At 41.0% G+C, this 15,063-nt stretch overlaps 1 protein-coding gene across 2 annotated transcripts; it reads right to left on the bottom strand.

The window, feature by feature from the left end:
• Positions 1–193: 193 nt before the first annotated feature.
• LOC135502051 (upstream stimulatory factor-like) lies at positions 194–13,392 on the bottom strand. 2 transcript variants are annotated; one of them, XM_064794536.1, is made up of 9 exons: positions 13,254–13,392; positions 10,913–10,971; positions 10,052–10,162; positions 9,408–9,499; positions 8,591–8,756; positions 6,932–7,075; positions 5,744–5,847; positions 4,974–5,200; positions 3,070–3,208 (listed from the first exon to the last, which is right to left on the bottom strand). In XM_064794536.1, the coding sequence occupies exons 1-8, from the start codon at positions 13,283–13,285 to the stop codon at positions 5,000–5,002; spliced, it is 909 nt and encodes a 302-aa protein (XP_064650606.1). In that variant the 5' UTR covers positions 13,286–13,392; the 3' UTR covers positions 3,070–3,208; positions 4,974–4,999. The 2 variants fall into 2 exon arrangements, with proteins under 2 accessions (XP_064650605.1, XP_064650606.1); XM_064794535.1 differs by lacking the exon at positions 4,974–5,200 and having other exon boundaries at positions 194–3,208.
• Between the last annotated feature and the right edge of the window lie 1,671 nt (positions 13,393–15,063).

Raw genomic sequence — 15,063 nt, 5'->3', positions numbered from 1 at the left:
GACTCAGCAGAGAGTCGTACTGGACCATGTTGCCACTCGGTCTCAACATCAAGGACCACATGTCTTGGTAGCCTTGATCTCATTCATCCTGGCGTTTCCACTAGTTACATAGAGCCAAAGCAAGCACCTGAGATCTACTTCAACCGGCATATTAAAGAGTCGTTAATAAAAAAATTTTCAAACACTATTTTCACATAATATTTTATTTAGTGTAACAAAATTTTATTTACAGGGCATTTGTGAAGCCGCGTAATACATTACATACATACACATACATCCCTGTCGATACTACATGGCAGATCTACAGAGCAAATTTAAGATGCCTAGGAAACCTGTTTTACTCAAATCCAGATACACGCACACTTGTAGCCAGATCTACAGATGCTACTCACCCATTATTACTCATTAGGCTAAGCTAACATAGAGTTCCAGTTTACACTTGTGACATGTCACTTTGAGAACAAGCCATTTCCAAAGAGCGTACTACACAAGTTTCATGATGCCAATACCCCCTCTAAAGTCGTTTCAAGTCTTGCGTTCAAGCAAAAGGCAATTACTGAACATACCGACAAGAGAAAATATGACTCGTATGTAAGCCTGGCCTAAATTGGGAACACAGCAGCAAGTACTGGCCAACAAAATTTCAATGCCCACTGAAAATGTTGAGACTGTAAAGAATATTTTACTCAAATGTGCCATATTAACCGAGCTAAAACAATAGTCATTTAAAACTGTATCCTTATCCTGTCTCATCATAAATTTTGAAAATGAAAAGTTCCACGGAGAGAGCTGAGGCATAGAGCTTTCAATTTCTGCTGTCATATTAAACCCTTTTCACTAGGAAATAAAAAATTTAAATGCTCCAAAAATCAAACATCGTCACATCCCTGAGCGTGGAAGTAACTTTAATTTGAAAATGTCTCGATATACGCCCCTGAACCTTGTGATAGTGACTACATGGGACAGAAAAAGCACAACAAATTCTACAACAAAACAATTTTACCATAAATAATTTGAAGATATGTATTGAAGGTTTGAGACCGTCGTGTTCAGTAGGGGAAATCACTCAACCATAAGTTGCCCTTCTTTTCTTGACCCGATTCTAAACAGGTAACAATAGCGAGGCTTAAAAAATAGCTGTGGTTCCAGTAATATAACCTCCGACAAGGAAGGCTGCAATTGTTTTTCAGATTATTTTGGGGATTTTACAATTTTGAAGATCATCTTTATTACCAGTATTGTAACCCTATTGGATCTTTCCTGGAGGTATGGAGGCCACTATAGGCTACTGTCAACCTGTGTGGGATCTTTTGCTTGCCCCGGCAGTGACACTCAGGAACAAGGGAACATCGCTCTTAATCTCATCAGACAGACCCTCAAATACTCATATGTTGTGTTTTGAGCCAGCAATTTTAATTCCTTGAAAGCCACACTTATTGACCCAGATACACAATCCAGAGTTTTCCCGGGGATCAGACCCACCCAACCAACTATTTCATGATAGCCAGCAGTTTTAGCATCTAGGCTATGCCGGTGAGGGTGTCCTAAATAGAGAGTTTCTATCTACTGTAGATGTACCCAAATCCATCCTGTAGCTCTTCTGTAAACCATCTATATTCTTGGGTACTGAACACTAAAATCATACACTAAAACACGACACATTAAAATCAGGAATTGGGAAAATGAAGATCTTTTTATCTCAAACAGCTAGAAAAATACAGCAATCTGGGCTTATCGGGATGAAACCACATTTATGACAACAAATCTGGCATGAACCGAAAATACTGATAAGTCCTGATAGCTCATGATAAGGATGTGCATGGGAGTTTACAAAATCAACCGAACAATTGATAAGTTCAATATCAACCCTTTTCACCTCAATTTCCCCGTTTCGACTCTTCCAGTTAATGCATTAGACCACTTCATAAAGAAAATGGAGGTTGAGGGTTAACCATTTCTACTGCAAAACGGAAATTTGCGGAGTAAGCAGAATAGTCCGAAAAAATCCCAAAACCCACAGACCAGATTTTCAAAGAATCGGGTGCACACAAACGTCAAAACTGTTCACAAAAGGATGGTAGAGTAGCCTGGGACTTGCACGCCACCAGGCAAACTCCCAAGGATTTTATTCGATGGACAGCTGATGGGGAAAGGAATCAAGGCAGTCTAAAAGAGACCTGGTCAAGTATGGTAGAGGAGATGAAGCAGCCAGACCTGGGAAAATATCGACAGGCAGGCTGGCGACCGAAAAAATGTGGATACTGATATAAATGAAGTTTTGTATGCCCTCAAGACATGACAAGTCCTAAGTAAGTAAGTTTTCAAGGTGAAGTGCCTTGCTCAAGTGCTTTTAGGATGATCACTGAAGTCATCCAAAACATCCTAGGAACGGTGAACTTCATACTAGAAACGGTAATCTACCCAAATTGTCACAACACGCAGTGCATTTTGAACTAATGCTACTTGCTCCAAGATTTATTTTTGTAGCAGATATGGGTCATCCCTTAGCAGGAAATTCCTATTGCAATTTTCTTTGGATGGAGTTGTGATAGGGTGTAGTTAATCCTAGTTCTTGTCATCACCAGTGGACCTGGACTACACTTGCAACTGGATGGCCAAATCATGATATGCGGAGCTGCTACCGTAAGACCGTAGGACCAACAGCAGATCTGCCTGCCTCAAAATTGTTCAAGGACAAGGTGTACAATCTTACACTAGAAGGTAAAAAATTGTATCCAAATGTGTTGTTTGGTTATTTTTGAAAATATTGCAATATTTTAGAGACATTTTCATCCAATTTTAGTATCTAGAGTACAATCACTAGAATAAGGTGGACAATGGCCATAAAGATTTACAAGTAGGCAGCACTCCAACAGCTGGTACAAAACCTAATGATTGCAACATCATCGCATCACCATCACAAGCAAAAATGGCAACAGAGGACACCCCCGCTTCAGCAAACAGTCGCTATGTACATGGTCCACTCTTATGACGTAGCACCAGTTATATCTGAAGGCACAAGTCCATGCTGCTGTAACTGGGTGCGTAAGATGGCATTTTCTTGTTTGAGTTCTTCGCACTGTTGCCGTAATAATTCCGAGTCCACGGACAATCGTTCTGTTTCTTTTAAACTTTCCATCATCCGCATGTTCGATGTCCGTAACTCGTTGATATAGTCGCACGCTTTTGAAAGAATTCCGCCCTTGCTCTGAAAGAGAGGAGAAAGAAATGAAGAAATTGTCAAACTAAACCAAACTTGCAGAGCAAAATGCTGGCGAACAAGAAAATTTTGTCGCCGTGACTCAGATGAACCGCTAAGAGGGGTCGTTACTGTTGTGTTGTATCCTGAAATTGCAACTCTCCTCCAGCAGCAGATTGGTTCTTTCTGTTTGGTTAGGTAACGTGGTACAAATATAGCAGAGGCTATAATTGTAGCCCCCACAGTGTATAAACAGCATGCAGTACACTTTAATGCACAAAGAGGCTATAATTGTCGCCCCTACAGTGTATAAACAGCTTGCAGTACACTTTAATGCATGCAGAGGCTATAATTGTAGCCCCTACAGTGCATAAAACAGCTTGCAGTTCACATTAATGCACAAAGAGGTAATAATTGTAGCCCCTACAGTGTATAAACAGATTGCAGTACACATTAATGCATGCAGAGGCTATAATTGTCGCCCCTACAGTGTATAAACAGATTGCAGTACACTTTAATGCATGCAGAGGCTATAATTGTAGCCCCTACAGTGTATAAACAGATTGCAGTACACTTTAATGCATGCAGAGGCTATAATTGTAGCCCCTACAGTGTATAAAACAAATTGCAGTACACTTTAATGCATGCAGAGGCTATAATTGTAGCCCCTACAGCGTATAAAACAGATTGCAGTACACTTTAATGCACAAAGAGGCTATAATTGTAGCCCCTACAGTGTATAAACAGATTGCAGTACACTTTAATGCATGCAGAGGCTAAAATTGTAGCCCCTACAGTGTATAAAACAGATTGCAGTACACTTTAATGCATGCAGAGGCTAAAATTGTAGCCCCTACAGTGTATAAAACAGATTGCAGTACACTTTAATGCATGCAGAGGCTATAATTATAGCCCCTACAGTGTATAATCAGATTGCAGTACATTTTAATGTATGCAGAGGCTATAATTGTAGCCCCTACAGTGTATAAACAGATTGCAGTACACTTAAATGCATGCAGAGGCTATAATTGTAGCCCCTACAGTGTATAAAACAGATTGCAGTACACTTTAATGCATGCAGAGGCTATAATTATAGCCCCTACAGTGTATAATCAGATTGCAGTACACTTTAATGTATGCAGAGGCTATAATTATAGCCCCTACAGTGTATAAAACAGATTGCAGTACACTTTAATGTATGCAGAGGCTATAATTGTAGCCTCTACAGTGTATAAACAGATTGCAGTACACTTAAATGTATGCAGAGGCTATAATTGTAGCCCCTACAGTGTATAAAACAGCTTGCAGTACACATCAATGCACACAGAAGATATAATTGTACCAGGGGTATAAAAGTTCCACTTTACCTTATATCAGAAGACACATAAATTATGACTGATTGGTGCAGAAAGTCTGGCCATGACTGAGCACAGCCCTTCTGATCAACCAATACCTGATCTGGAGTCCCTAACTGCCACCTGAGGAAAGGTGCAAATTGAAGGGGAGGGGAGGGGCAGTGGTGTGGTTTTTGAGAAGGTGAACTCTAAACCGGAGAGGTAGCGGGTTCAAATCACCTGCCACGTCGCTATCACTTCTAAATCTGAGGGCAAGACACTTCAAGGGAAGGGGTCATGAAATATATTAGCAAGGTGCAAAATGTAACAAGCTGTCTGATTGGTCAATGAGCAACATTCTTTTCGCATCCACCAATCAGAAGGCTTCTTACAATCCAATGTGAATAGAATCATAACCAATAACCAACATGACCCCTTACCTTTAATTGTCTTGCTGAGTTGAGATCTAGGGTTGGACGATTCCGTGCTGTTGTAATGTGGCTCGCATGACTGCATTCTCCTGTTTTAGTTCTTCACACTGTTGCCGTAATAATTCAGTATCGACCGACAAGCGCTCCGTTTCTTTAAGGCTCTCCCCCATATGCAAGTTGGTTGCCCGCAGCTCATTGATATAGTCACACGCCTTCGAGAGTATGGCTCCCTTGTTCTGTACGAGATATGCAAGAAGGGGTTCAGAAGAATCTTATAGCTACCAATCTATCATACAACACAATCTTTTTTTTATGATAGTGTCCTCTTCCAGCCCTTCCAGCTTGCAGGAACAGAAAGTAAAGTCAAGTTTGCTGGTAAGGGGGTTGCCCCTGATGAAAGGGTCAGCCAGCTTTGGTGCATGAGACACTCTTTACTTCCAAACTCCTCTCTCCAATGCCAGGCGCCTGGTGAGAAGGTGGTTTGCACCCTATATTTAACTACCTTAACTAGGGGCTAACCAACTGGCAGCATTGGAAAGAGGTTACCAGCGGGCCTTGAACCTGCGAACTTCTGTTTATGAGGTGGACACCTTACCACCAGGCCATCGCGATTGGTACTGAAGGACAGCAGTAGGGCCCCAAAAATCAATTATCCTTTTGATACAAAAATCTTTGAATGGCATTCTTTTGTTCACTGGTTCTCTAACACAAACGGTTTTTGGATTGGAAAATGTGAGGGCTAGGTGACTTTTGCCCCTTGCCTGTGAGGGACTACCTACCCCAACCACTTGTCCCTGCTTTGTATGATCCTGAGCACATTCTGGCACCAACTTCGACAATTGCACAATCCAACTGTTTATCTTGTCACGTCTCCGTCGTTCAACTGAAATGGAGGTGATGATATATACAAAATAGTATGGAGAGTTCCGTTATCATCATCATCATCTTTATGGCAAGGAGGGACTGGCCTCCTAAGCCATGGTAGACAACCAGTCTAGGAGAAGGAAAACTCGATATAAAACCCATCAGGTTTCCACGGCGGGGTTCAGCCCTTGTGGTAGCGTGGCCAAGAATTGGGACCCTACGCACTTAATTCGACAAAATGGTTGAACAAACATCATCATTCATTGTGTGTTATCTATCCCCAACAGGCAGCCAAATACAGCTCACATTTTACCGCCTGGGTGAAATCTTGGCATAGACACTCAAGTACAATGGTCTCAGCAATTTTAGCCATTAGGCTAGCACGACTCAGGTATGTTCTGGAAGGTCACAACTTCCTTCAAACTGAAACATCATATTCCGGAACTTTAGTGTATGATCACACAACATCAGGCATTATTTTGTTACGCTTTCTAATGTAACACAGGCTTCAGAAGGCAAACATCAGTAGGCTGACATTATCACATATCATACATGTGCTCTCATTCTCCAAACAGCTCAAAGGTTTTTTTACTCCGCCCACACGGGCGTGTGTAAACTGCAATTATCGGAATCAATCAATAAACGTGCTATCAATCAGCCCCTACTCATCCTCCAGAACACATAAACAAGTAACTTATGTATAGAGTGGAACCTCCTTAGCTGACACCTCTCTATTAAGGACACCATCTCTATTAAGGACACTAGTTTTGGTCCTAAATTGCTCAATGACATTCAATTTGACCTCTCTAATCAGGACACCTTTCTATTAAGGACAGCATTTGTCAGTCCTGAGGGTGTCCTTTGTAGGCTGCCTTTATCATTACAATATAACATGGAGTTTGCATGTAGCACATACAGCGCCTCCTGTTTACGACAGCGATATGATTTTTCTCCAACGAGAGATAGAGTAGCACATGCTGTGTTGGATTCACCAAACGGAGCCACAGCCAAAGTAAGTTTTCTGAACGTTTTGGTCCGACAACTCATTTAATTTAAGGTGCGAAAGAAAACTAAGCAGGGAAGTCATTGACTGATGGTCTCACCTTCATTATGTGTAGCTCTCCTCCTCTCATCCCTCGTATTTCTACCGCCCTCTATCTTGGGTGAGAAACTATGAGTTCTTGGGGCGAGAGTCCGCTGCTGGCCCTGTAAGACATCCTGTGGTGACATCATCACGTAAAACTGACCTGGGAAAGTAAATAAAGTCTGTGAGACGTGTTAGATGATTTCTCACCGTCGCTAGAAAGGTTGCTGTTGGCTGGAATTATGAATGTCTTTACACGACTTGGGCTTTGTCTAGTTACTGGGCTGGGGGCCAGACAAAGTTACAGCACCAATGGTTTTATCAAGACCATTATAACCAAGCTAATAGCTTGTTTAAAATCACTAATAATAAAGCAAGCAATACCCAGATTTATGATAGCAACAATAGCTATTGGTTAGGAGCCGGTTTAGCTTCTAAAAGCCCCCTAGTGTCCGATTTTGGTACCTGGTGGTGTATAAGATGCTGTTATATTGCTTCCACATTCTTAGTCTCAATCAATTTTTGATAAAACCAAGTGTTCGATTTGTTGGACACGATTTGGAAAGCAACGTGAAAGGGAATATACACGTAACGTCAAGTAAAACAAGAGTAGCTGACCAAGAACAATGTAACAAATTGAAACTAAGATACATTCAAGATAGGAAGACTTGCCATTTAAAACATGTAAGTACTGAAGGCCTGAAGGAAAATATGTAATGAAAAATCGTGAAAATAAACGGACAATGGTTTGGTAGGTACATGTACTGAAAAATTCTACTAAGAAAATATAGTGCTTGGTAGACATGATTTAGAATGACACACGAAAGGGAATATAAATGTCAATTAAAACAAGAGTACATAATTTAGGTGACCTAGAAAAATGTAGAAAATTAGAATAAAGAGAGTATATAGACTGATGCGACATGACAAGAAAATGTGATATAAAAAACACAAAGTATCAATCGAAAATAGAGAGGTTCAGATTTTGATCCGACAACGGGGTGATTTTTTTTCTCTGGTTAACAGTATAAAGTCAAGTCGATTGTTTTGTTAAAAATAATCTATTAGAGATGCAGTGTTTCATTGCATTTCTGACACAGACAACGTGATATCCGTTTTCAAAATACACAATGTACCTCATCGGTCTCTGACCAAAATCTGAATCTCTTTAATACAGACCTCCAGCACTGGACAATGGGACCGAGACCACATCAGGCGATTGAGCAACACCCTGTATGTCCACTGTGAGCGTGCAGAAATGTGGGAAAACACGGGTGAATTCCAGGGCAGTTTGCCCATTAATTTTTTTCCATGTCCAAAGTATACAGGCCACGTATAAAAAATTTAATAATTCCTATTTTCATTTTTTATTTCATGATAATAACATAGGTCAAGATGAAGAGGTATCCAGGACCAGATTTCCGACCTAAGTTCACCGTTTGTCGTGCCAATATACAAGAGTGGCTGCCCTAAAAAACAGGAAAATGTCTTCCCTCCAGATAGACAAACAGCTTTTTATCAAGATTTCTTGAATCTAAAATGACTTTTCGAGCCAAAAGGAGTCATAATTGTGCTTTTTAAAATCCAAAATCATCACAACGCCGCAGAAATTTGGCCGTTTACAATATTTTGGATATATCTGAAGAATTAATCATGCTCTGTTTGAGAATTAACCAACCTCCAGCTGCTGTTGAAACCTGTCCAAGTGGTACAGTGGCGACCTCGTTGCCTTGGGAGGAAACTGCATCACCGGCTGCCGTCACGGTCGGAAAATATGTAAATCGCTGCTCAGCTCCATCGTCCTGTTGTGAGGGGGAGCCACCGTTGAAAGGGCTCTGAATAACCTGGCAGGAAGATAGAGTTATAGAACATAAGAAATGCAGGACTCAATAGCCCTCAATATCACCCTGGCGAATCAAATCTGCATTCTGACTGGCGACTGTTATACCAAAGATCTGCTAGAGCTATTATTTATATACAGTAGACTAGAACCTCTCTATTAAGGACACCCTCGGGACTGACTGTCCTTAATAGAGAGGTGCCCTGATTAGAGAGGTCAAATTGAATGGAAACAACCAATTTGGAACCAAATCTAGTGTCCTTAATAGAGAGAGGTTGTCCTGAATAGAGAGGTGTCTGCTAAGGGAGGTTCCACTGAACCCTGAATGGATGGTTTTCTCTGAAGTCTCATCTAAATTTTAAATGTTTGTATTTGGATCTAGGAAAGATTTCTAACACATTCATTCTGCTGATGGGGTAAGTTTAGAATTTCAAGTCATTCAAATTACCATGGATAGTGTCCATCATTTTCGAGTAAATTTACACATGGTGTGTTAACAAATTACGGGTTTTCGCCAGTTGAGAAGTGTCTTTTCTTCAACAAAGACCTATTTAATAGGTACAGGTAAAACAATCCTATTGTGGGTATGAACCCCTGGGCGCAGTACGAAATGTTTATCACCGCATAAAATTTAGACCAGAGAGCCAAAACCAACCTGCGTTCCTGCTGGGAATGCCTGGACAACCTGAGCAGGTGCGTCCCCTCCATCCGGCTGGGCCACCTGAACAACCCGGTACGTAACCTGGCCTGAAAATAGGAAAATAACTCTTCAAGCCAAATAAATAAACAAATAATAAAACAATCTTTGCAGGTACATGTAGTACCAGGCAAAACATGTACCATCCTTTTCCAAACAGGGCCTACAACACGACTTCTCCTTATGCATGTTGGAGGGAGTAAATATGCATTGAGCGAAAGGGCCTGATATTGTCAGGATGAACATGTACTAGCTTACATACGTTAGATCCAAATCCATTTCATTAGGCTGCTCCAACTGCCTAATCTGGGACACCGAGACTGGCCATAGGACAGTGCGACAATGGAGACAAAGCTCTGGAGATCCAGGGAGGACTAAGAAACGACTGCCAGGTATATCAGAGACATAGGCGTGGTAATATAGTCATAGACATGATGGAAGAAAATCGAAAGCTAAGAAGAAGATACTGGCTGCTCCAATCCCTCGTGCTTTCATGAAGTGAAAACAAAACTTTACAAGCTTCAAAACTTCTCGACAGCTTGTTGCTTGCAGATATGACAAACAATCAAAGCGAAGTGCTCTGTCCGAGGCAATGTACTCACCATCCAGTCCCTGTGTAGCCTCGGCTCTGAACTGATACTGCATTGACGGGTCCAGACTAATCGTGCCCTGGCTGGCTACGTCAGTGATTGCAGATGTCCCATCAGCAGCTTCTGAAATTGCCAAGAAAGGTTAACGTGATTCTGGTATTAATGGGCCAACTTGGACATAGATATGTTGAAGAAACACCGCTCATTAATGAATAAGTACATTTTTTGGCAAATCATTCACCAATAGTTTATGTATCATTGGCTGATATGAATAAAGTCTAGCAAATGCTTTTACTTCAATTTTGTACAGAAAGGTCTAGTGTAAATGTACATGGAGTTTTAGATAAAAACATTTGCTAGTCTTTATTCATATCACCCATTATCTGTGAAAATTTCCTCAGAAGAAAGGTCTTGAATCTACAGAGAAAGAAATTCTGCATGTGAGAATCACTGCCACCCGGATATGGAGGCAGATAAAATGAAGCCCAAAAATTGATTTTTTTTCATTGATGAAGAAATAATCAATTTGATTAATAAAAAAAAACGCTGGGTCCGAGCGTATTTCGGAGTTACTATTTCCCTTCTTATATCTCCCATCCTACGTAGCAAGAATTAATGTGGCGAGGAAATTTGAATCGTGACACATTCCTTTAACGTCCAAAACAGGTGTATTAACTAACGGTCGACAGATTCTTTTAACGTGCATAACAGGTGTGACGGAACCGACTGCGTGATTACTAGACTCCACCAAAAAACATATTACATGTACTTTGAAGTAATGCGCTATTGGTTCCACTGATATCATGAGTCTAAAAGCATATTTTATCAAGTCAGAAAATGTGGGAAAGTTTGTTGGACAACTTCCTTACTTACCTGTGAGTGTGACTTGATCCTCTGGAGATGGAGAGTCGCTAGCTTTTGGCTCCTGACCCCTAAAATTACGAGAAACCATGAACATGTCAGAAAAAAATCCAATCAAACAAGTCAATGCTAAGTAAAGGAAAAATCTTAGTGAATCAGATGTCGCAATGCAAGTTCCTCTCTGAAAATTTAAACAAACAAAGTTAATTTTAAAAATGTTTGTCTCTTTTATATTCAAAATAAACGCTGATGAGTTCATCAGGTCAGCTGAGTGATAGCATAAATCCCCCTTCTTTGTCCAACTTTGTTATTGCAAAAAAATCACATGGGGCGGGTGTTATGTCATTGTCACATCTACAGATCACATTACTGTCAATGTGATGTTATCTCCATCTGCTAATTAGATCTTTGTCTCGCCAGGGATTTTAATTGACCTAAAAAGGGAAGATTTAGGTCAACAATCGAAAGAATATATTTTTGGATTCTGAGTTATCGTCTTCTTCATGTCATCCTTGATGAATTGTTTGTTTTATGTAAAACATGCCAAAAACCTAATTTTATTTATTTTTTTATTTATTCATTACACTACAAGGCCTGTCGGCCTAAAGTACAGGAGTAAAAGGTAATAAGTGTCTTACATCATTTTGGCAGCGTGAGGATACATACACCATCAATTTAGGCTATCTCGTCTTCTAAACAAATGATATACAAAGTGTCCCAGATTAGTGCAAACTTTCTTATTGTCCGAATTAGGTAATTCAATAAACTTAAACATACTGGGTCTAGTTCTATAGAATCTTGGGATCCATATGGTTCTTAGATCATTATAAAGGGAAGGGCGGTAGGCAATTTCTAAGTCCAGCGAAACTGCAAGACAACGCAATCTCTCAGCTCTGATGAAGTTCTGCTTGCTCTCTGCTGAAACTCCTGTCGAGCAATCTGTCCACAGCTCCCAAGACCCAAGTACAGGGTCAATATTCTGGTACATTTAAGTATGATGAAATGAACTTTTAACTAATTAGGCTGCATCCTGAGCAGTGTCCACGAACACGTGAGATCATGAAAACATGGCAACAGGAAATAAACAATGATCACTGCTGATAATGAGCCAAGAGAGCATGAGTAGGCAGAACTGCGTCCTATTTTAATATAGGAGCTGGGGTGAGTCACCGTTTTTTTCAAACATGTTGAAATATCGTAATGAGGTGAATTCCCAAAAAAGAGGTTCCGCGCCACAAAAGGCAAGTTTTGATCGACACATACTTGAATCGGAATTGAAAGCATTTTAAATCCATTTGCTATTCTTTTCACTTTAGGCTGTGCCATGGCATTGACATTGTCCAAAATTTGCTTAGACCTTCTGTTCCGACGTCTTCTCAGTGTGTGCATACGATTTGTTTGGACTCTAGTTCGTCGTTGAAGAAAAGACCTATGCAGTCATCATGTCAAAGACAGTCACTGCGTCAGTCCGAGTCACAATGTCACTGTGACTGTCACTGCAGAAACTAGCGGAAGATCAGTGGTGTAGTGGTTAATCAGGAGATCGTGGGTTGGATTCTCGGAAGGGTCATCGCTGTTTCGTCTTTGTGACCTTGAGCAGGCACTTTACCCTACTTGCTTCTCTCCACCCAAGAGTAAATGGGTACCTAGCAGGCATGGATGGCAAACTATTACTATTAGAATGTTAGTCCTGAGCACTGTATAGCTGCAGCTCGGACCTGTGACACTCCCATAGAGTAGAGCTTGCATCAAGAATGTAGGGGGTGCTGGCCAATAGCTAGGGCCAGGGGTAATAAAGGTGAAATGCTTTGAGCAACTGAAACCAGTTGCAGTTGGATTTAGCGCTATGCCTATATATGTCTCATGATTAGTGTCAGGACATAGGCCTACTATCCATACACACATGTATACAACAATGTCAATAAACAACACTGTTAGTGCACTAATAACTGAGACAATCAGTATACATCATCATGACAATTTATGTAGATCAGTGTGTACATACTGATGTCGATTATGGCTTATGCCCTCTGCTCTATGTAGCCTAGGCTATATGGCCTATGCTGGCAACTTGTGAAAGCCATCCCATGAAAATTTAACATTAAGACGTAAAAAGAAACCAATGCACAATCACAAACCGGCGAAACATAGCACGGGTGTCAAAAACAGTGTCCACATGGGTTTCTTCTAGGAAATGTGGTATCACGTGACACAGATCCACGAATACCCAGGAACCAAGTTTATTTTCGTGCTCTGGAATGGCTTCGAAATGGCGAGAACAAAATTCAGGCGCCCTTGGCAGTACGCAATCTATTTGCGTTGATTATGGAATTTCAATGTTTTCTGCACTTACCCTGTCTCCAAGGCCTGGTCCAGCATGTCCATGTGGTTTCGACAGTAATTTTGAATTTGCCAGGAAATAAAGCAAGGTTGATCACGGGGCCAAACAACAGGTCATGTGAGATGGAAAATGAACATGTGACAAAAATGGCGAATCTTCAACCTTATCACTTTTAAGTGAAAGTAGTACAAATCAATTCGCAGTCCACAAAATGCTGATATTTCGCTATTTATACAAAGAACTATGCAATAATCAGCAACTAATATGTATGAGAATAGTCGATGTTATGTTATTTATCAGTAGAAAAACATATAGCTTTAATCTTGTGTGTTTTTATTTTCATTTGCGTACTGATATTTGTCTCGACAAATTGACGGACAGTGATTTGGTTTCAAGAAGACGCTCCAACCTCGACTTCATGATCCTTATTCGTATGCAAAGCACACACACAATGTACCATGTGTACTTCACGGTCCGGGACTGAAGGTGCACTTGCTCCGCAACCAATCAAAATTCCTAATTAATTGTAGGCGCCCTCGTGGAAGCAAAAGTTGCCATTGGCGCGTAATTTGAAGAGCACTAAAATATACAATGTTTCCGAATAACATGTTCTCGCAGCAACGTTCCTTACGAGGCCGGTGAATTGCATAATTGTGCTTCCCCGGGATATGGAGGCAGATAAAATTAAGCCCAAAAATTGATTTTTTCATTCAAGAAGAAATAATCAATTTAATTAATAAAAAAAACCGCTGGGTCCGAGCGTATTTCGGAGTTACTATTTTCCTTCTTATATCTCCCATCCTACGTAGCAAGAATGAATTCTCGGCCGTAGTGAACGTATCCCTGAATACCAGTTTTAGTCGAATGCTACTCCCCTCGCACCCACTTATTTCTTCAGAGGGCCGGAGAATTGAAGCGAACATTTACCCCTGCTTTTATCAGGATGCGCACCATCTGATTAGGTTTTTGATACTCCTATGCGACTAATCGAAACTTCGGGAGGGCGGAGTATGTCGAGAACTACTGGCGCCAGGGTGCCTCTCGCAAGCGTTACAGTCCAATGCATCATCCTAAGGCCGGTCCAAGTGCGTCCGGAGTGTACGTTATGGGGCGTAGCTAGCTTTTTGGTATGGGGGGGGGGGGGGAGGGGTACAAAATGACACTGTAGGAAAAAACGGTAACTGGTCATTGGTGACTTCTGGGGGGCAATTGCGCCCCCCGCCCCGCTACGACACCGTGCGTTATGTATACACAGTCTTTCAAAGAAGCTCGGTCAAGTGCCGAGTAAAAGGCCTGAAGTTCAGTATAAAGTAAATGTCGGCAATCTTCGCGTGTCCTATGAATTAATTGCTCCGAACAACTGCTTCGATCCTGAACCGTCTGGTTGGCAGATTGGTTCACTGAATAAGAAAAAAAGTCCGTTTGGAAAATTGTCCGACCTATTTTAGTTTGACGGTTAGAATTTTCTGTGACGTGTACTGTAGGCCTTACTTTCACAAAAGACCCATATCTGTAGTTAACCACATATACCAGGTCCCCCATCCATCGCAACTTTTTCCCCCACGGCTTTTTTGTACCCCTTAATCTCTTGGGCTCATGTCACCTTGAAAATATAGCCCTATCGCAGGGATCAGTCTTAAAATTTAATAGTGAAAACACTAACTAATTCTAATTTGGGAGTTGCTAGTAGAAAATGTCCCCCTAAAAAATAGTGTCCGGTACTATCATATGTATTGTATTCTGATGGATTATGAGTCTATAGAAGCCGTGACCGTCAATAGCTAGGAATTCCTTTGTTCCCTGGAAATTCTATTCAAGGACA

This window comes from Lineus longissimus, chromosome 18 (assembly GCF_910592395.1).
Source record: "Lineus longissimus chromosome 18, tnLinLong1.2, whole genome shotgun sequence".
NCBI lineage: Eukaryota > Metazoa > Nemertea > Pilidiophora > Heteronemertea > Lineidae > Lineus > Lineus longissimus.
The sequence above is the reverse complement of the archived record's forward strand: the minus strand, read 5'-3'. Positions and strand labels throughout refer to the sequence as shown.

Excerpts from the sequence above, each read along its gene's own strand:
- LOC135502051 (XM_064794535.1), bottom strand. The coding sequence starts at position 13,285 with ATGGACATGCTGGACCAGGCCTTGGAGACAGG. Across the intron at positions 9,500-10,051 it reads GGCTACACAGGGACTGGATG|GCCAGGTTACGTACCGGGTT; the intron begins GTGAGTACATTG and ends TCCTATTTTCAG. Across the intron at positions 8,757-9,407 it reads CATTCCCAGCAGGAACGCAG|GTTATTCAGAGCCCTTTCAA; the intron begins GTTGGTTTTGGC and ends TCTTCCTGCCAG.